At 40.3% G+C, this 22,522-nt stretch overlaps 3 protein-coding genes across 5 annotated transcripts; all 3 read left to right on the top strand.

The window, feature by feature from the left end:
* Positions 1-4,021: 4,021 nt before the first annotated feature.
* LOC147327561 (toll-like receptor 2) lies at positions 4,022-11,141 on the top strand. Of its 3 annotated transcripts, none has more exons than XM_086295242.1 (2): positions 4,022-4,096; positions 8,381-11,141. In XM_086295242.1, the coding sequence occupies exon 2, from the start codon at positions 8,400-8,402 to the stop codon at positions 10,761-10,763; it is 2,364 nt and encodes a 787-aa protein (XP_086151368.1). In that variant the 5' UTR covers positions 4,022-4,096; positions 8,381-8,399; the 3' UTR covers positions 10,764-11,141. The 3 variants fall into 3 exon arrangements, with proteins under 3 accessions (XP_086151368.1, XP_086151366.1, XP_086151365.1); XM_086295240.1 differs by lacking the exon at positions 4,022-4,096 and adding an exon at positions 4,324-4,978; XM_086295239.1 differs by lacking the exon at positions 4,022-4,096 and adding an exon at positions 4,324-5,695.
* Positions 11,142-14,425: 3,284 nt separating this feature from the next.
* On the top strand, positions 14,426-17,413 carry LOC147327560 (toll-like receptor 2). Its single transcript, XM_086295236.1, has 2 exons — positions 14,426-14,447; positions 15,005-17,413. Exon 2 carries the CDS (start codon positions 15,024-15,026, stop codon positions 17,385-17,387), a length of 2,364 nt encoding a protein of 787 aa, XP_086151362.1. The 5' UTR covers positions 14,426-14,447; positions 15,005-15,023; the 3' UTR covers positions 17,388-17,413.
* Positions 17,414-20,529: 3,116 nt separating this feature from the next.
* Positions 20,530-21,388, top strand: percc1 (proline and glutamate rich with coiled coil 1). Its single transcript, XM_086295238.1, has one exon. It carries the CDS (start codon positions 20,537-20,539, stop codon positions 21,386-21,388), a length of 852 nt encoding a protein of 283 aa, XP_086151364.1. The 5' UTR covers positions 20,530-20,536.
* Positions 21,389-22,522: the final 1,134 nt, after the last annotated feature.

The following is a 22,522-nucleotide window of genomic DNA, read 5'->3' as shown; positions in this document are numbered from 1 at the left end:
TTTTCTCTTCCTCCAACACTTTTTGAGCTTCCAACAATTCTTTCTTCATATTTTCAATCTCATTTTCTGTCTCGTGTTTACATTTTTTCTCCTCTTCAAGTTGTTGCTTCACATGCAGTAATTCCTTCCTTAGTGTTTCAGCTTCAGCCATTACATTTGCAGCGTCTTGTGTTGCCAACTGCATTTTGCTTTTTTCCTCTTCAAAAGCTTCCTGCACCTCCTGTAATTCCTGCATCACATTTCCTGCCTCCTTCTTTGCAGTTTGATATTTATTTTTGGCTTCTTGTGCTGTGCTTTTCTCTTCCTCCAATGCTTTTTGAGCTTGCAACAGTTCTTTCTTCATGTTTTCATTCTCGTTTTCTGCTTGTTGTTTTCTCATCTTCTCTCCTTTAAGTTTGAGACCCACATCCAGTAATTCCTGCAATACTACTTCAGTTTCAAACTTTGAATTTTTAGCTTCTCCTCTTGATTTTTCTGCCTCTTCTTTTAATTTGACATTTTCAGCCTGTATCATTTGAAATTTAAAATGAATCAGCTGTACTGTATTGTGAGGTGAAGCACTCGCCGATCCTCTTCTCGATCTCCCTTGATTCATTTTGGCCTTTTAAACAAAGGAACCAACGTTTTGTAGAGGAGTGAAGTGAAGTTTTCGATGTTTCTTCGTCAACTGTCGTTTGTCCTGCACAGAGATGCTGCTGTAGATGTGTCTCTAGCTGTGTCTGGATACAATGAAACATGCTGGAACTAAGTGCTTGTGTTGCACAGTTCTACTAAACATTCCATTTCATGCATGCTCCGCCCACATGGTCAGGAATGTCAGGTGCTGCATCTCCAAATGCTGCTCCCGTTGCCTAGCAATAACAGCTGTTTACTTTTTGGGGTCTGGTTCATTGTTTAATAAAGAAAACATGTCCAAGTACTGGGTGCTGAGGCTCAGCGCATATTCTAGCCTGCTGTGTGGTGGGCAGCAAGAAATCACTGGTGGGCAACATGAGTGAGGAGAAAACTGGAGCAGCCAAGCAGGGAGCTGCAGGTTGCTGGTTTGAGTCTCTGTTCAGATGCTGGTGTCTCCTCTCTCTGAGATGTCTGCAAACTGTCCCAGATAAAACAATAAGGATAATAAACAAACACGTGACTAAAATAACAATTATGACTCTGATGTGTTTCATGTGTAGCAGGATGGCCTCTATACAGCAGTCGCTGCAAGCATCCACATCGCCACACTTACTATTCTTTAAGCAGGCGTGCTGGGCTCCTCCTAAGGAAAGTTTGAAACTTCATTTCCTTCATGCTGGTGAACTTTTTACCAAATATTTTCATCAAAGCTTCTCCATCACTGACAGGGATTGTTTGGATCTTCACACTCATCTCCACCAACCCTAAAAAATGAGTCTCACTTTGCTCATATAATGCCAGGAGTGTCTCCATATTCCACAAAAGTCTATGCAAACATGTAACAGTATCCCATATTCATAGAAATATTATTGATATTATAACAAAAGCTGTCACCAACACAATTGTCCCAAGTGCTTTTTTTTTATTAGTTATTGCAAATGCTTGACTGCAGTTCTTGCTAGATGACAAAACCACTTATTAGGTTTAGAAGGAAATGACTTTTTCTACATGAGGTAAAGTTGGAGAGCTGTTTCCCCAAACTAAATGAAATCATCATTTGAAAAACTACAATCTGTATTTACTCTGAACATCTGTGTTAACATTTGAAATTGGAAACATGTAAGTGTAACAAACATGTTAAAACATAAGAAATCAGGAAGGGGCATGTATAGGAATTTCTTTTACTTATGCATTAATCACATTATTTTATTGTATGATACCTTGGTGCCACTGGATTTTAACATGTCTCACACTCATACAGTAAGACAAATGCTGGGGGTCTAGTAAGGAAGTTGGGGGAAGCAGACAACTCCACAGGAAGAGTCTTTTGTGTCTTTGAGGACTCTGGTAGGAAGCAAGGGAGTGTGAACCTTAAGGTGTGAAACAGCTGTGTACTGCCTTTTGTTCCTGGAGAAGGTATTTAACTGAGAGCCATGCTAGGCTCAGGGAGACTCTGCTGACCGTCTGTCCCGCGGTCATGCAGGGACTTCATCAAGCTTGCTTGTCTGTTCTTTGTGTGTTTTGATTAAAGAATGTTAGCTACCGCTCACCGCTCGTCTGCAGGCTTTATTTAAATGGAAAACTTCCACAACAGGCAAAAAAAAAAGCTTTTTGCTAAAAAAAAAAAAAGATTTAGAGCAGAAGTTTTTTGCACTGCATTTTAAAATGAAAACATATTGCATTTATTTGCAATTAAAAACACACAGAGCAGAAAGTGTGTTACTGTTTTACATCCACAGACACACAAGAAAAGAAGCAGGCAACATGAGGTCAAGTTATGGCAATTTTATTTTTGTATGTCAGTACATGTATTCAGAATAGAGTTTTTGAAAAACAAACAAACCTTTGGTGCAAGCTACCGTCAGCTGCTTACTGGTTGTGAGTCTCTGCCTTCAGTTTGTCTCCAGTAGCTGAAAAGCATGTAAAATGTAAATATAAGCAGAATGCAGTGATCTGCAAATGCCACAAACCATTATTTTGTTTTTATTTTTAATTAATATGAACTGAGGCAAATTGGAAAACTGTTCTGACGTAAGACAAAACAACATTTGCAATTCTTTTTGAAAAACTTGGATCCTCTGCCCTCTCCACTGAAGATGAGAGACTATCCAGCTTCTTATTATTCCCAGTGCAAAACTCTGCATCTCTGACGCTATGTGGATGCATCGATGCATATGGAATTGACATCTTGCACATCTGGAAAGACGTACCACACCTAAAACATAGCAGCAGAGTTTAAGTGCAGTTCAGTCAAACCGTTATAAAGGTTAATAAGCAGTTTTTGTGGATGAAGCTGTATTTCCCTAACAGCATCTTTCCGCAGCAGTGCTCTGCTTTTACTGACCACAACAAATTTTTGTGGAAGTCCACATTAAAACTTTCCCATCATGCAGAAAAAAAGTAGAACTTGAATTTCCCGTTGTCTAAATGCTGACACGTGTCAGATTCTTTGCTCTTAAAATGTTGCAATCTTGGTCAAAGTAAGCAACTTCCCAAGTCCATATTGATATTACTGTTACAGAACTATTTTTAAAGCTTCAGCAAGTGAACAAACACTAACAAACAACAATGAATGCTGATTGTTAGTGTGATTATAAAATTCATTTTCTTTATTTGATCACAGGAGGGCTGAGGTTGGCTGAAAGCTGGCGCTGACACAGATTCATTTTGGATTACTTGCGGTTTATTTAACTTTAGTCCCTCAATCTAACACAATGAACAAGTGCTACAGTCACACTCTTTCAGGCTCATTCTCACACAGGATGGAGTCAAGTCTTTATGACCTAAGCCTAACTGCACCTTTTGTCTTTTTCTTCCCTTTATGTTTTTTGAATATTTAACAATTGTCATTTTTCTTGTGCACTTGAACATAAACACATTTTATTCAAATGCTCGACAAAATATATGAAAGAAATGAGACACCAGAGAAACTACGACCTAGCTTCTGTTCTTCTTATCTCTAATCCCTGCAGGGAAACTGTCACTCTATTTCTCTGTCTCTACTTCTGAATATGGACCAGTGTGAGGCATGAAGACATAATTTAGGCAAACAGAAGTAGTGGAGGGCCCTTACAAAGCAGTCAATATCCTGGCTGTGCAGAAGGAGGACGGGACATTTCACCTGTGAGGAACACAGCAAGATTTATTGAGTTATTTTTCTTCATTTCTCTTCTAAACCCGATTAAACCTGTTTTTAGATCAGTTAATTTAAGAGGTGGGAAGTAACAAAGTCAAAAAATAGCTAGCGAGGAAGAAAAAGGGGAACGAGGGTTTTTTTTAAGTGGCAGAAGTGCAACATTTCTATCAGTTCAACAAACATCAGCAAACACACAAACTGTCTGTGTTCAGTTTGTCTCACTGTGTGTTGCTAGCTAAAGGTCCAGCTGCTGTATTTTACAGGCAGAGAAAAGAAAAAGAGCAAACTTCACTCAGAGATGGAGAAAGATGTAAGAGGACAGGACAGGAGAGGTTAGGTTTAAAGGTAAGGACTCAGTGACGCTTGATAAACTGCAAATCTAGTGTCGCAGAGATCAATTTGCATTTAAGCTGATTATGCTTAGATACATTCATTGAATTCTGACTTTATATCAACCGTCTAGTATTAAAATAGGTATAAAGTGTATAGTGTCTGTTAGGTATTTTAGTACCATGGTAGCATTTACTGGATATTGTTTTATAGTGACATTATACAGGAAAACGCTGTCATTCAATAAGGCCCCTTTGTTTTAGTTATTTTTCTCTTTGACCCAAGAATTGATGTGTGAGAATCACAGGCTGGTACAAGGTTGAAATACCACAGAGATCACTCCCTCAGCTACATTAGTTTCTTAATCTTTTAGACGCTTGTTGAAGGCCAAATGGTTTGTTTCAGATTTCACTAATGTAAGAACTCTTCGTTTTGTGCCTTGAAAATATGCCGCTGAGATAATCACAATTGTAGCTGAACTAATAAACTACACAAAGGATGCTTCTTCACCCAAGGGCAGGAAGACGCTGCCTTATCTTGGTCTGTACTGGTTTAAACTGATAAATCTGCTGTCTCATGAATTTTACCCTCTATATAAACTGTTGTACTTGTGAATAAAGTTGAGTCACTTTGGGAAGACAATCTAAAGCAGTCTCTGTTTTCTTGTTCTCCCAAGCTGCTCCCGAGCTGCTCGTACTAACACGCTGAATGGCATGCTTGAATATTACTTGAGAATATATTTGACTGTGTTACAGACTAAGGGACATTCTCTGCTGATAGGTGAAGGTACATTCTCTGCTGATAGACGTCCACGCCTCGGAGGAAGCCGATCCACGGAGTAGGCCCTGGAAACAGTTTCCTTCAATTTTGGTGTCGAGAAGTGGGATCCTGACGAAGGTAGGCACTTGTCTTTTTATTTTATAAGACTGTGTTATGCCTTTCTCAGTGATCCACATAGAAACGGGATACGCTGACGAGGCCTTCTTCAGTGGCCCACATAGTAACAAGTGGGATACACTGAGGAGCCTTATTTAGTGGCCCACATAGAAACACAGGAAGTTGCCTGTTGTTTTGTAAATAAAAGCAGAAAGGACACAGGAAGTTGCCTGCTGTCATAAACTAAGAAGTTGCTCACCAGCAGAAAGGACACAGGAAGTTGCCTGGGGTCATAAAACGAGAAGTTGCTCGTTAAAAAGTGAGAAGTTGCTCACTAAAAACATAAAATTGCTAGCAAAAAATCAAGTAACCTCAGGTGTGCCACAGCAAAAATAGATACTAACTTAAATCCTTCAAAGCGTCTAAACCCCTCTGGAAATCACTGACCATGGGTCAGAATAATTCAAAGACCTTAGACGGGTCCGATAAAAAATCAAAATTAACTGTAAAACCGAAAAAAATAAAATATAAAATCACAAATAGCGGCTCAGTACGACTCCCACTTCCGGTTACGTTTAACCCACGCTCGCGAATCAATGAAGACTTCCATGATTACGTATCCAGAACATGCGGAAGTGCTTACGTGACTGATTTCGTCTCGAACTTAAGAACTATAACTTTAATGCATCCTAATGTATTTCCGGAGCCCTATCCCGAACGATTATCGCCAGAAAACAGGTCAGTAGAAATGTTAAATACTATTTGTGATAAGAAAAGTAGGCTGATTAAAAAGTCCTGTAAAAAATATATGATAGAATGTCGTGATGTGACCAATCGCATGCTACCACTATGGAAAAAAGGACCCGAGCCAGACGTAAATGCTTTAAATCAAGCCAGTGTAGGCTCTAGTAAATCCACTGCAGAAAAAACTAGCCTTATATGCCCATCCGTTCAACCTACGGCTCCGCCGCCTTATGATGAAAAAACAGAATTAATAGCTGCTGCGGCGGCTGCACGTCATCAGCGCGTATATCCTGATTTAACAGCAGAATCCCAAAGGAGTGAGGAAGGCACTGAAATGACACCTAAATCAGAAGAAGATGACTGGTTTAACCTAGATCAAAGACAGGAACGAGAATACACTGAACGAGAAAGAGAGTTACAGGAACATAAAAAGCAAACAAAACAGTTAATGGCAGAGTGTGAGGAAATCATGAAAGATCCTTTAACTGAACGTACGGAAGCTGAACTGCAGGAAGCCGTTTCTGTCATAGATAATCATGTTCAGCGCCACACTAGAGTAGCAAATGGTTTAACTGTGCCAAAAGCAATAACTAACACCAGAAATTTAATAAGGAACTACTTAAAGCAGAAAAAAGAGGAAAAAACTCAAGAGGGCCCCCACAAAAACACCCGTTATAAAGAAAAGCAGGGATCACAATTTAATGACGTCAGCACCTCCCTCCCGTTCATGATAATAGGGGACATGTGTTGCATTCAACCCCCTAAAATTTCAGAGTTAGCAGCAACCATTAAAGAACTTCCCGATCCTCTACAAAATCCTACAGCCTTTGTTTCTGCATTACAGAGAAGTACCAGATACCACCACTTGGGTGGGCCTGACTATAGATATATATTATGTCAACGAATCCCAGGTGTGACTGAATCTCAGCTTATTGAAGAAGTAGAGGAACTAGACCCTAAAAATGACCAAGCAGCCAACACCACCTCGTTTTTGTGGATAAATGATGACAAAATCACAGCCTTTTTTCAAAATCTAAAGAGATTTCTGCTCACAATGTCTAGAGATAAAATTGATTTAAATGCAGTAACCATGTGTAAGCAAAAGCCAGATGAATCCATTCTAGTGTTTATGAAACGTTTCACACACTGCTGGACTAATGAGGCATGCATGCCTGAAGGAGGAAATGATCAGATTTTCATAACAACATTCTTAAACAATATTCATCCAGAATGTTCACAACTATTGAAGCTGACTGCCACTGATAATCTCTATGACATGAAAATAAAGAACTTTATCACACTTGTCAAAACAAAAGCTGGTGCAGATCTTTTCCCCAACAGCACGAAGGCTAAAAGTGTTAAGATGATGTTGAACTTTGATGTTGAAGGCTCAGAGGAAAGTGAAAAAATGATGTATGCAGGGGCCCCGTCCCCTCAACAAGCGCAGCAGGGAGATTTCAGAAGGAAAGATAGGAGTGGAGACGTATGTTTTTACTGTGGAAAAATAGGACACTGGAGGACGGAATGCAAATCAGCAGCACATAGGTCAACCACAAAACACAGGACCAGCTCCTGCCACTAGGCGTCAGCAGAGCTCTTACAGACAAGGTAACTGGCAACGCAGAACCTAACAGTGTCAGTGTAGGAAATGGAGCTAAGCAAAGACATCTGTGAAACATCTGTTGACATCTTGTTGAATTCACTTGTGTGACTCCACAAAGAGCAGAAGGGCTGCTGATCACAGCCTGTATATAAAGAAACTTCTCCGAAGCTCATATTAGAAATTATTGTGAGTTGTGATTCTTTTCCCTGTGCTGATCAACTACACAGATCTTAGTGTTCCCCCATCTGCTGAATCCCACTGTAACCCTTGACTGTGCTCACTTTACTGTTTAGGTGTGGAAGCAAAGTCAGCCTCTACAATGTAGGGAACAGAAAATAGTTATTTTCACTGCGTCTGTCCTAGATAACAGATTCAAGCTGAGTACATCCACTACAATTACAATTTAGATTTGAATAACATTTGTATGCTCATGTATTCATATTATTTTTTAAATATATTAATATAGCAAAACAAAGAAAATGGCTCGTAGAATTGTCCTTAAAGGAGCTACTTTTTAGTTTTACTGTGCATTTTCACTTTTGAGTAAAAACGTTGCTTCAGTACTTTAACTTTTACTGGAGTATGTTTTAACACCTGTATCAGTACTTCTGCTTAAGTAAAGAAAGTCTGTACTTTTGCCACCTCTAAATAAGTTTAAACGATGCAATGACAAACAAATAAAAATATCAAAAAAAACTTAAGATTAAATTCATTTTCAAGAATATTTACCAATTCCATTATTTTCTTTTCTTTTTTAAATGCACAGATTAAAGATTTTGTAGAGACTGTAAACATTCCTCAGAGATTTTGATATGACAGCATCACAGAGTGCTACAGATGTCAACAGAACACATGTATGATGTGAATCTCATATTCCACCACTTCTTAAAGTGTTGAAAACAAGCCTGATATGACATTAGCACCATTTCCCCACCACATTACTTTATGACATTAGCACGAAGCCTCCAGCTGTGCTCCAAAGCTGTTAGCATGGCTGTTTCATTATTACATTGTGTCACACCAGCACCTGAAAGAAAAGCTCTGAGTTTGATTTTGTGTTTGTTTGTGTTTTGCAGGCACTCAGGAGAAAAAGTCATGAAGTTTCTCGTGTTTGTCCTGTTAGTATCTCAGTGCTCGGCGCTCACCAGTCAACAGTGTCACCACTGTGAACAAACATCCTGCGACTGCTCGAGCCAAAACCTTCGAGAAGTCCCTGCAGCCGCTTCAAAACTCATCACTGAGCTCGATCTCTCTTTAAACGCACTGGAGACGATAATGAAAGATGACTTTCTTTCATATGCCGCTTTGAGGGCTTTGTTCGTGAATAACAACAGGATCAAAACCATCCATGAAGACGCATTTCACCCACTGACTCATTTGGAGAAACTGGACTTGTCCTCAAACCAGTTGGAGACTTTGTCTTCTGGTTGGTTTCAGAACCTGACTTCTCTCCACTACTTGAATCTTTTGGGAAACAAATATTCAACACTTGGTCAGGGAAACCTTTTCCTGCCACTGAGGAGCTTGAAGACCCTCCATTTTGGAGGACCTTTCCTTCAGTCTGTCAGTAAAAGGGATTTTTCTGGCCTTTTTGGTCTTGAGGAACTTGTTTTTGAAGGAAATCATCTGCAAGTGTTTAACAGAGGGAGTCTGAGACAAATTGGACCCATTAGCCATGTAACACTTAGTCTCAATGGAGTATTTCACAGAGATTTAGCAGTAGTACGAGCTATATTGTTAGACGTTGTTCATCCAAACACAACAGTGACATTCACTGACACACAGTTTGAAAATAGTTTGCAAATGTTCCCACTTCACGTGGCCATCGAGCGTGGTGCTACAGGTCTTAGTTTCAAAAATGTGAACATGTCTGTGTCAGCTTGTGTACAACTTGTGAATATTTTGTCGGGCTCTGATCTGACTTTTTTTGCCATTGAAGATTCTCAGTTCTTTGAAGATGAAGAGGAAGTCTTTCTTGTTGACATAAACCTGAAAGGCTTGGAGGTCATTTTTCTCAGAAACATTGATATTGTTTGGTTCTACCGTGTTCCTGAACTCAGTTTTATGCAAAATATGCTGACTGTAGTAAGAAGGGCATCTGTGATAAACTCCAAGGTGTTTGTCATTCCCTGCCAATCCACTATTCATTTCACAAACCTGGAGTTTTTGGACATCAGTGACAACACAGTCGCAGATCGTGCATTTATGGAAATGATGTGTTATGGAAAGGAGGATGTCCTTCTAAATCTCCGCACACTCAACATCAGCAGAAATCGTTTGTTTTTAATCAACAGCAAACTCTTCACTAGACTAGAAAAGCTGGAAAACCTCGACATGAGTAGAAACTCATTTGACAGCATGCCTTCGACTTGTTCCTGGCCAGCAAGTCTCAAGTTCTTAAACCTTTCGTCAACTTCTCTTCCTGAGGTGACATCCTGCCTACCACAGAGCCTACAGATCCTTGATTTATCCAGAAATAAACTGACTGTCTTTAACATTGAGTTGCCGCTTCTCAAAGAGCTGTACATCTCTGGCAACAAGCTTGGAAATCTCCCAGATGGGCATTTATATGTCAGCCTCGCAGTTCTCTCCATTCAAGACAACAACTTGGCCAAATTCAGCAGTAAAAACCTGCATGATTACCAGAGCCTGAGGGTCCTGGAAGCTGCTGGCAACCCTTACGTCTGTTCATGTGACTTTGTAGGTTTCGTGACAAATGACTTGATGAACCACAAAACTGTAGTTAGACATGACTTAAAGTCTTACATCTGTGACTCTCCCGATGCAGTGAGGGGGGAGAGAGTGTCAGACGTGAAGCTGTCAGTGTTTGAGTGCCACACAGCTTTAGCGATTTCTTTGCTCTGCTTAGGCATCCTGGTGCTGTGTGTGCTCATTGCAGGTCTGTGTTATAAGTTCAGCGTTGTGTGGTACATGAAGATGACCTGGGCATGGCTAAAAGCAAAGAGAAAGCCAAAGTTGAAGAAGGGAGTGCTCCAGTACGATGCCTTTGTGTCCTACAGTGAAATGGACTCCGGCTGGGTGGAGGCGCATCTGATCCCGGCCCTGGAGCAGTCGGAACCGCCCCTCCGACTCTGCCTCCACAAGAGAGACTTTGTTCCCGGAGGATGGATCGTAGACAACATCATGGACGCTATAGAGAAGAGTCACAGAACGCTCTTCGTCCTCTCCCAGAACTTTGTCAGAAGCGAGTGGTGCAAGTACGAGCTTGACTACACCCATTTTAGATTGTTTGATCAAAACGATGACGCAGTTGTGCTGATTCTACTGGAGCCCATTGACAAAAATAACATCCCCAAAAAGTTCATCAGGCTGCGGAAAGTGATGAACTCCAGGACGTACCTGGAGTGGCCTGATGATGAAGATCAGATCCCAGCGTTCTGGCAAAGTCTGAGAACAGCGATCGAAACACCTGAAATTGACGATACAAACAATCTATAAAAGCACTTATATTTCACATTTTGAATATACACTCACTTTTATATTGACATTTTCTAAAAGCTAAAATGTCCCCAACTTTACTCTGAAAGCAGGTATTATTATAAGCAAATATAATAAAATTTATATAATTTTTTTTTAAATATTTACTTTCTTCAATTAATCCCTACAATTAACCATTAAAACAGTAATTTTGGAGATTTTGTTAATCTGAATTTGCAATTCTAAAAATATTTGAAAGTCCTCCTGTTTGACTCGCCATATAAATGTGCTAAAAAAGGAATTTGATGACTGAATAAAAAGTTTAGCTCTTTGTACACAATTTGGGTTGGTGCAATAAAGTACTCACTTATCCATCTGTATTAAATTTTGTTTAAAAGAAAATATAATCCTGTCTGGAATTGCTCAGTTTTTTCCTTTTTTTTGTTTTCTACTCCTCTTTAATTTCCTAGAAGAGATGATGCACCAAAGCAACTTCCACCTCTTTGTTAGCATGCTCAGTCTGTCCATTAGTATATGCGAGAGTCTTGTGATTGGTCCAGACTATGAAACCTCCAAAGTTGTAGTTTCTCTCTGCAGGCGAGAGGTAATGAGGGGGAAAAAAACCACATGGACGAATATTTCCATGTCTTGTTGGGTGAGGACTGCTCCCACACCTGAATCTGAGGTGTCCTCTTCCACTAGGAACTGTTTACTTCAGTCAGGTTGAGTGAGAATGTGGATGTAGTGGAGAGCTGTCTGAATCTGTCTGCAGAGTTCCACTGAAAAGGGTGCTTGTGAGAGGTTAAACTGATTAGTAGCGACGCAACTCCATTGAAACCACGAATAAACCTCTAATAGAAGCTTGTAAAACCCAGAAACCTTTTCAGATGTCTCCTGTCTGAGGGTACGGGCCAGTCGACCACGGCCTTTACTTTTACAGGGTCTGCTTGCAGTTGCTCTCTTCCCACAATGAATCCCAAAAGAGACACAGAAACTAGTGCTGTCAGCATTAATCCCGTTAAAATGATGTTAATGCCATAACCGCTTTAACGCAGCAAATCTCCGTTAGCGAATTATCGCGGTTCTAACGCGTTGACGCCGCGCAGCCCCACGCACGGGGTGAATCTCCGTTAACTTGCTAACGGAGATTTACCGCATTAATGCGGTTATGGCATTAACATAATTTAAACAAGATTAACGCTGACAGCACTAACAGAAACACATTTTTCTCCTGTCATATAGGAACAGTTTTTCGAGAGGAGCTGGAGGACCAGACGCACATGTTTCTAGTGCTCCTGGAGAGACTTAGAGAAGATCAGGATATCATCTAGATACACAAACACAAAGTGATTATTGAAATCTCGTAGCACATCGTTGATCGGGGCCTGAAACACTGCAGGGGCATTGGTCAAACAAATTGGCATAACCAGATACTCAAAATGTCCAAAAGGGTGTTGAATGTTGTTCTCCATTCGTCTCCTACCTTAATTCTGACCAGGTGATGATAAGTGTTACAGACTTCCAGTTTAGTAAAGATAGTCTCACCTTGAAGCAGTTCAAAAGCAGTTGTGAGGAGAGGTAAAGCATACTTGGTCCCTGCGTACACTTTCACAGTCAAAACAAAAGTTAAGAACGAGTGTTTTGTCTTTTTTTTTCCATGAAGGAAAATCCAGCACCAAAGGGAGACAAAGATGGGTGGATTATGCCACCTGTGAGGGAATCTTAGCAGCCGAGGTAGAGCAGTCCTGGGGGCTGGCTGGGCATAGGTGGAGCAACCCTGCAGGCCAGCCAGGTGGCAGAATATATGTTCTCAATTTAGCTGATTTAGCTGAATCACAGAATTTAGCGATTCCAATTCCATTATTAACATCAATTATCGATTCAATTTCTTATCGATTCTCGTATGGACCTTCATCGCATTCTCATTGGCTCCACTTCAAGAGTGACCACCATCACTTTAACATGCTAAGCAGCGTATCACAGGCATTACAGTAATGCAAATGAATTGCATGCTGCATATATTTCCTCTTTTGTTGTGATCAATGTTGGGGTTGTTACTCAAAAAAGTAATTATTACACATATTATACACCAGACTTTTCTTAAAAAGTAACAATAGCCACCCCAGTCACTACCTAACACACTCAACATGTCACGGCATTTTCAGTTTCTTGTGTTTTGGTATTTTTCTGTATTATGATTTATGGTTTGATTCTTTAGCTGTGCTGTTTTGATTATTCTTCTAGGTTTAGTTCAGTGTCAAGTTTGCGTCTTTGTGATTTGTTTCTCGTTTCCTGTTTTATTTTGTTAGTCTCAGTCCTATGTCAGTGTATTCAGGTTTACTTCCCCCTGTCTCGTTAGCCCTAATTTCTCCCAGCTGTGTCTCCCTCCTGTTTCCTATTCCCTGATTACTCCACTGTGTATATAAGCCCTGTGTTTTCCTTTGTTCTCTGTTGCGTCGTTAATGTTTCCTACCCTCAGTAAGCTGTGTGTTTGTCTTGTACTCCTGTTTAGTTTCTCTGTTCAGAGCTTTGTGTTATTTTTGTGAGTTTTATTTATGAGGAGATTTTTCCAACAGTAAAGCTGCATTTTGAGTTCCAGTCCCGTCTTTGAGAGTCCTGCATTTCAGGTCCTTTTTTCCTGCCTGCCACACAGCCTATCATGACACAGCATGCTCGTACAAAGCTTTTTATTATAATTAACAGAGTTGATATTTGGTTTCCCCTGCAGTGAAGCCATAGACCGCACCTCCGCCAGAGTAATAAAGTACATTGCTTAATACCTCCCAGGAGAAAGTAATTAGTTATTCTACTCATTACATTACTTTCATGTTACTCTGTAAAATAACCTCAACCACACTGTCTCATAATGAGCATTTAACATTATAAATCTCGAGGTTGCAGTCCTACACACCAACACAAATCCCTGCGCTAATGACGGCAAACATATGATCTTTCTCTCAGTATTTAGGTGTGAAAACAAAGCTCACAGCACAAAGAAAAGATGAAAACCAGCACAAAGACACTTTTGAGTGATTCTACTTTAGACACACAAACAGGCAGAAAAGGAGCCTGCAGTGTGACTGCTCATCCCTGCTTTTGCTACCTGTTGAAGTGCAAAGCTTGACTGCTAGGCTGGGGTCAGCATTCACTCAGCTAACGTCACAAACTGAAAGCAGCTAATTGCAGCACAAATGCGACCGTCAAATAACTGTAACCGTTCAACGGAGGGAGTTTGTTTTTTCCTCCAGTCAGACAAAACAAGTGCAGACAAGTACAGCCACACTCTTCAATAGCGTACACACTCATTCTCACACGGCATGGAATTAATCTTTTAGGATTTAAACTTAAATGCACCTTTTCTTTTTTTTGCTTTACTTTTTGAATATTTAACAAAAAACATTTTTGTTGGGCGTTTGAAGGCACATGTATTTTATTCAAATAACATATAGAGGAAGCTTTTTACAGACAACTGAACAGTAAAACCAGAGAAACCATTTATCCTATTCTTATCCCAAAGCCCTGCAGACAAACTGCCACTCTGTTTCTGTATCACCACTTCCTAATATGGCAGGATGTATGCCAGACATAGGGAAATAGTTAAGCCACAACCAATAGAAGTGGCACAGGACACTTCAGAAGTTGTTCTGAATGTTCAGAAGAAGTGTAAGACATTTCAACTGTGACCAAGACGGGACATTTATGAAGGTATTTTCTCATTATTTTGTTCTGTGCAGGCATAAAGCTGTTAAGCTTGTTTTTTTGACCAGAGAATTTATTATGTTTTAATGATATGTTGAAAAACTAAATATAACATCAGTAACATTAAATTTGAATGCATTTTCAAGAACATTTTCCAATTCCATTTTTAAATTCTTTGTTTATTTGCAATTAAAGACACACATGATTTTCCTACTTCAGTGAAACATTCTGAACTCTATAACAATCAAGACAAATTCCACACTATGAAAAGCAAGTCAAGTGTCAACTATTAGACAATTATTTAAAGATTGTAGATTATATTGTGTACATTGTGTTATTGTGATGATTTACTGGCATACGCGTATATAATACTGTTCTTTTATTCCTCTGAAAAGTAAGAATTTGTGTTTGTGTGAATTTGGTTCAGACGTTTGTGGTCCCTGATGTCTTTTCTGCAGACGCGTCTTTCTTAATGATCACTCGACTGCTGCCAGTGGGTCAAACTGTAATTTCCCCACCTGAAAGAAAAGCTCTGAGTTTGATTTTGTGTTTGTGTTTTGCAGGCACTCAGGAGAAAAAGTCATGAAGTTTCTCGTGTTTGTCCTGTTAGTATCTCAGTGCTCGTCGCTCACCAGTCAACAGTGTCACCACTGTGAACAAACATCCTGCGACTGCTCGAGCCAAAACCTTCGAGAAGTCCCTGCAGCCGCTTCAAAACTCATCACTGAGCTCGATCTCTCTTTAAACGCACTGGAGACGATAATGAAAGATGACTTTCTTTCATATGCCACTTTGAGGGCTTTGTTCGTGAATAACAACAGGATCAAAACCATCCATGAAGACGCATTTCACCCACTGACTCATTTGGAGAAACTGGACTTGTCCTCAAACCAGTTGGAGACTTTGTCTTCTGGTTGGTTTCAGAACCTGACTTCTCTCCACTACTTGAATCTTTTGGGAAACAAATATTCAACACTTGGTCAGGGAAACCTTTTCCTGCCACTGAGGAGCTTGAAGACCCTCCATTTTGGAGGACCTTTCCTTCAGTCTGTCAGTAAAAGGGATTTTTCTGGCCTTTTTGGTCTTGAGGAACTTGTTTTTGAAGGAAATCATCTGCAAGTGTTTAACAGAGGGAGTCTGAGACAAATTGGACCCATTAGCCATGTAACACTTAGTCTCAATGGAGTATTTCACAGAGATTTAGCAGTAGTACGAGCTATATTGTTAGACGTTGTTCATCCAAACACAACAGTGACATTCACTGACACACAGTTTAACAAAAGTTTGCAAATGTTCCCACTTCACGTGGCCATCGAGCGTGGTGCTACAGGTCTTAGTTTCAAAAATGTGAACATGTCTGTGTCAGCTTGTGTACAACTTGTGAATATTTTGTCGGGCTCTGATCTGACTTTTTTTGCCATTGAAGATTCTCACATCTTCAAAAATGAAGAGGAAGTCCGTCTGCATCACATAAGCCTAAACAGCTTGGATGTCATCGTCTTCAAAAACATTGATATTCATTCATTCTACAGATTTCCTGCCCTGAATTTCTTAAACAGTATGATGAAACCAGTAAGAAGGACATCTATGATAAACACTATGTTGTTTGCCATTCCTTGTCAATCCATTATTCATTTCACAAACCTGGAGGTTTTGGACATCAGTGACAACATAATCGGAGATTTGGCACATATGGAAATGATGTGTTATGGAAAGGAGGATGTCCTTCTAAATCTCCGCACACTCAACATCAGCAAAAATATTTTGTCTTCAATCAACAGCAAACTCTTCACTAGACTAGAAAAGCTGGAAAACCTCGACATGAGTAGAAACTCATTTGACAGCATGCCTTCGACTTGTTCCTGGCCAGCAAGTCTCAAGTTCTTAAACCTTTCGTCAACTTCTCTTCCTGAGGTGACATCCTGCCTACCACAGAGCCTACAGATCCTTGATTTATCCAGAAATAAACTGACTGTCTTTAACATTGAGTTGCCGCTTCTCAAAGAGCTGTACATCTCTGGCAACAAGCTTGGAAATCTCCCAGATGGGCATTTATATGTCAGCCTCGCAGTTCTCTCCATTCAAGACAACAACATGGCCAAATTCAGCAGTAAAAACCTGCATGATTACCAGAGCCTGAGGGTCCTGGAAGCTGCTGGCAACCCTTACGTCTGTTCATGTGACTTTGTAGGTTTCGTGACAAATGACTTGATGAACCACAAAACTGTAGTTAGACATGACTTAAAGTCTTACATCTGTGACTCTCCCGATGCAGTGAGGGGGGAGAGAGTGTCAGACGTGAAGCTGTCAGTGTTTGAGTGCCACACAGCTTTAGCGATTTCTTTGCTCTGCTTAGGCATCCTGGTGCTGTGTGTGCTCATTGCAGGTCTGTGTTATAAGTTCAGCGTTGTGTGGTACATGAAGATGACCTGGGCATGGCTAAAAGCAAAGAGAAAGCCAAAGTTGAAGAAGGGAGTGCTCCAGTACGATGCCTTTGTGTCCTACAGTGAAATGGACTCCGGCTGGGTGGAGGCGCATCTGATCCCGGCCCTGGAGCAGTCGGAACCGCCCCTCCGACTCTGCCTCCACAAGAGAGACTTTGTTCCCGGAGGATGGATCGTAGACAACATCATGGACGCTATAGAGAAGAGTCACAGAACGCTCTTCGTCCTCTCCCAGAACTTTGTCAGAAGCGAGTGGTGCAAGTACGAGCTTGACTACACCCATTTTAGATTGTTTGATCAAAACGATGACGCAGTTGTGCTGATTCTACTGGAGCCCATTGACAAAAATAACATCCCCAAAAAGTTCATCAGGCTGCGGAAAGTGATGAACTCCAGGACGTACCTGGAGTGGCCTGATGATGAAGATCAGATCCCAGCGTTCTGGCAAAGTCTGAGAACAGCGATCGAAACACCTGAAATTGACGATACAAACAATCTATAAAAGCATTTATAGTTAGAAATATTAAAATGAGTGTACATTCAAATTATGTTTTCTGAGTGCTACAATGTCAGTGATTTTATGCTATGAATACAGTGTAACATACTACTTTTATCTTTTAGTATCTTATTTTAACAAAATTAATATGAAAAGTTATGATCTAATTTTTTTTAAGTCGAATGTAATTTAGTAAATCTTTTTTAATAATTCCATTTTCTCAGCTGACTCACTTCAATTTAATTCCTTTTAATTTACAGGACAGGAGATTGTATACTTATAATGTTGCAGTTTAAAAAAATACCTGCATTTGCATTTCTGAAATCCTCTGATTTAATTTCATCCAGTTATTGTGCCAATTGTGTTTGAAATGAAATGTAAATTCTTCCTGCAAATATGCTTTTCTCTATATTTTATAACAGTAGATTTATTTTCTATATGAATGTATGCACACAAACCATGTACATACATGGATATACACATGTAGGTTTACATAATAAGTAAAGTGAGATAGTCAGTAGTCTTTTACTGGTCATAATTGTTTTATACAGGTCATTCCTACTATTCAGTTTGAAGGTAGTAAAGTTTTAAAAACAAAAAGAGGCAGATTTTCAATGATTTTTTGATTTTATCTGAAAGACGATTTATTAAACTGTTACAGAAACAAACTCACAAAGCCCACAACATTATTCTATAACAATTTTGCCCAAATTCTCCTCCCTGTTATAGGACAATCTCATCTCTGTGTCTAAGTGTTCAATGTACAGTCAGTCTTATATTTTTGTAAATATGAAAGGGAAAAATGTCCCTGACTTTGCTCAAATATAGTTTTCAGAGTGTGATAAACAAGTATTTTCAAAGAAAAAGATTTATTTTGATATTTGATGTAATTTTAATTCATGTCTTTGAGATTAAAAAGAACTTTTATTAAAATGTAATCACATTTTTTAAATTATTCCATTCTGTTAATTTTCTCCCTTCAATTAACAGCAAAGATATGTATAATATTTTTTTATTTTATTTAGTTAATTTTAAAATAACACAGGTAAAACGGGGTGCACAGAGGAGAAACAGTGGACAGGATATGACATCACGTCCCAGTCATTCTTAATTCACCGTTTTATCAAAGGTTTGCATGTTTCTAACATCTATTAATTAAAAATGGAAAAATAATAACTTTTTAAAAACATTACTACTGAACTTCTTTAAATTTCCTTTTTACATGAACACCTGTAGCTTTTGAGTTTGTTACCAAAGGCCATACGTATAAGCAAGTAAAGATTTTATGATGACTTCATTTTTATTTATCATAACTAAATATTAAAGAATGACAACTGACGATAATTGCCATTTATCTTGTACAAACATCTATTGTATGTATGTCATAGAAAGTGGTCTAAAATCTTTAGTTTGCATGTGTGCTTTTTATAATGAATATAACATGTTAGACAAATCACAAAGTTACTGTGTTTGTTTTGCGTGTCTATGTGCTTGTGTGCCTAAAAGCGTGTGTAATTCTTTGTCAGCCTCTTGAGAGCTGACATATTGCTGCTATTGATCTTTAGCCCTAAAATCAACACAGAAGCCTGGATACTGATGACAGGCAGACCAGGGGAGTCAGGGTGTCCTGATAACACACACACACACATTAAATAATGCTCTACATGCACATATAAACAGAAGCAAGACACGTATATACAATGTTACAGTGCAAACCAGGTCAAATTGGCCTTAATCTGTGAGACAACTGCAATTATTGTGCAGTTTTCTGTGAAGAGTGTATTTCCTTTTTGATTTCAAAAATTCAAGTTTCAGTTTAAACTTTATCTGTAAGTACCAACTTAGAGCATATTGCAAAACTTAATTTTTGTTGTCTTTGTTTTTCTCTTTGTGTTTTTAAAGGAGTCTTGTTCTGAAGCAGTACCAGCCTGGTTCATAGACACAGACTAAGCCTAAGTCAATAATCAGTAACAATCTCCACTGATTAAAGCTTTTAGTCCAAGACTAGCCTTAATCCATGTCTGGGGAACTAATGATGCATGAGTTAAGTTTTAAGTTAGAAAAGCACATGGGTTTATGTTGGTAGCTTTTTGGAAAAACAGCACTGAAAACAAACCTACTTTTGTCTTTGTGGCCATTATTTTAGGTCTATGTCAAACCGAGAGGCTGAACGGCATTTTATGGACTTCACAATTGGTGGTGCAGGTCTTTAAAACGTTACTTTAAAACTATGTGATATGACATCTGGTATCTGAATATCTATTTTAAAATCTTTTTGAATGAATAAGCTCAGGAGGCCAAATACCGACACAAACCAGGGAAGTTGTAAATCATAGAAAGATGGTGCAACACCGTAGAGTTTGTAGTTTTTGTATATTGACAATAAATGATAAAGTATCTCCTCCCTGTCAGCTTTAATTGGTTGAGTGGTTTTATACCATGAGATGCTAACAGCTAACCTGCTTATCAGTTTATTCCTTGAGGGCACTCTGATTTTCTCTGTTTTACCCTCCAAGTCAACCAGCGGCCGATGGCGCGTTACTTGGGTGCTTTAAAGAATATTACACTGTGTCGTTCGTTAGGGAGAGTGTGTCTGGCCAGCCTGTGTGTTAGCCTGCTGTCGTAGGGGGCATGTGGTGGGCTGATGGGGGTTCAAAGTGTTCCCCTTTAAAAGTCAAAACAGCATGTGATTTGATTTCATGCTCTTTTATCCTTTAACTAGCCTGATAACAGGGACGGAAAAAGGCAATGATGTGTTTGTGTCCGCGTCTGGATAACAAATCTCCATCATCCCCTAGCAGAGGGTCCATTAGCTTCGGCCCCCCTCCCCGGTTGCCCAGTGATAAAGTGAACAATGTGTGTTTGACCAATCCCGCGCGCAAATATTTGTCCTGGAAGCTGCCTCATCCGACGCCAGTCACACACACGCCTACTGGCGTGTGCGGAGGTATATATACAGGGCCGGTCCTGGAGGGCACATCGAGCAAATCCATCAGTGACCCAGGCCAGACCTTTATTCTTGGACAGACACTAAACCTGGCAGCTAGGTAAGGTAAGGAAACTCAATATAAGCGTTTTATCCTTTTTTTGTTATTCCCAATCAAGTTCTTACTGTCCCTCTTTCTTCATTCATCTCACCAGGATTAGAAGCCGACATGGCTGCAGGTGTCATCAGGAACTTTCTCATCCAGGCTCCGACTCCGGCCTACTTCCCCATGATTTTTCAGCATTCTCCGTGTAAGGACGGTGCCTACGAGAAGACGCTGCCAGAGAAGCCAGAGGAGAGAGAAGACGAAGAAGAGAGACAGGCAGATGAAGACGAGGAGGACGAAGAATCTGAGGCTCAGGAGGAAGAGGAAGAAGGTTTGGAGGAGGTTTTCTTAAACCCCGCTCACCATGCTCTGGATGTGACCAAGCAGCTGCTGAGGTTCGCCGACATCATCAGTCGCGATGTGCAGCGCTATTTCGGTCGCTGCTCCGGTGACCGAGAGGCGTGCGACATCTACAGCGACTCCATCTCCATCACCACCAGTGGGCGTCTGCGTTACTATGACGACCTGATGAGAATAGCGAGAGGAAGTCCTGAGATGCAGGAGAACAGCTTCAGGGCCTGTCCTGAAGAGCAGAGAGCCGCGGCTGCAAAAGGCAACAGCAGTGGGCTGGGGCCCCTGGCTGAACTGTTTGACCTCAGGGCCCCGAGCAAGGGCCGAGGCCAACCGATGATCAAACGGCACCTGCCTCTCAGTTTCTGGACCGAGCCGATCCACAGCTGCCCTCTGGTCACTCTGAGTAACACGCTTGACATCGCACACAGGACCGGCGCCTCGCCTTCGCAGGACCTCACACGCACGGACGAGAACGCGCACATGCACTATAACGTCCCAGCGCAGCACGACATGCACACCCTCGACAGCGCTCAGCCAGACTTCAGCGACCTGTTGGCAAACTGGGATCCAAACCCGGAGCTCACTCACACGCTGACGGAGAACACAAACATGCAGCACTGATCACGCCACCCTCAGCCTGGGACTGAAAAGACTCCACTTATGATCCTTTTACAAATACAGTTTTCTGCAGTTTGAAAGGGTCGGGACAAAGAACCTGCCATCTGAGCAGAGTGAGATTTAGTTTAATAAAAAAATGTACCAGGACCCACTGTGTCCTCTACTACTGTAACATAATCGGATGTGAAACTGTTACGCTTTATTTCTGTTGCATAACATTTTGTAGAGCTGCTGTTGATATTTTATAAAATAGATTCATTAACATGAGTGTTGACTCTTTGTTGCTGTTATTTACTCCCTAATTCACAGTTTGGATTTTGTCAAATATGGCTGTGTTGGGTTGAAAAATTAAGTTTTTCTGAATAAATCCATCATTGTTTTGGTCATGCAGTCATGGAGCTGTTAAAAAAAGAAGTTTAACTTCTTGTTCTGCCACATGGTTGCACAGGTGCACTCCAGGACGCTGTAACATCCCTGCTGTGTGTGGCTACAGCATTGGGTTACAGGTGTAAAGAAAACACTACTCACCACACCCATCATTTATCTCACGGTATCTCTATTGTACATAGAAGCTGTCCAAGGTTAAACAGACGGGCAGCAACACAAACTTTTCTTTTGCAGCTGTTTCCTGGAGTGAAACCCTTCACATTAATGCGCAATTTACCTTTATCTGCGAATCGGTATTAGAGAGACGACAGGAAACTAAAAATGGAGACAGAGAGGATGCTGGAAGCAATGACCTGCTTCTTTGAATCTCAGAGCAACATTGAGAAACCTGGACGTAGTTCAATAAAGTTCCAAGATAGTCATTGAGTTTTAAAGTTATAAACAGAAACAGATGTGGCTTCCACAGCACGTCTTTTGTCCCGTCTCCCTCTCATCAACCCCAACCGGTCACGGCTCCCCGAGCCTGGTGCTGCCAGAGGTTTCTTCCTGTTAAAAGGGAGTTTTTCTTTCCCACTGTTGCCAAGTGCTTGCTCATAAAAACTTTACCTTACAATATAAACCTTGAGATGACTGTTGTTCTCATTTGGCACTATATAAAAAAAACTGAATTCAGCAAATAAATAAGACTTTTCAAAACATACGTCTTAGAGGAACACAAAGGTTAAAAGAAAAGAACCTCGCGGTTGTTTT

The sequence above is a fragment of the Aulonocara sp. 'chitande type north' Nkhata Bay genome, linkage group LG6, assembly GCF_057382095.1.
Source record: "Aulonocara sp. 'chitande type north' Nkhata Bay isolate Kocher_YH1m ecotype deep benthic linkage group LG6, A_spYH_male_GT1.1, whole genome shotgun sequence".
NCBI classification, from domain to species: domain Eukaryota; kingdom Metazoa; phylum Chordata; class Actinopteri; order Cichliformes; family Cichlidae; genus Aulonocara; species Aulonocara sp. 'chitande type north' Nkhata Bay.
This window is presented reverse-complemented; position numbering and strand designations above follow the sequence as displayed.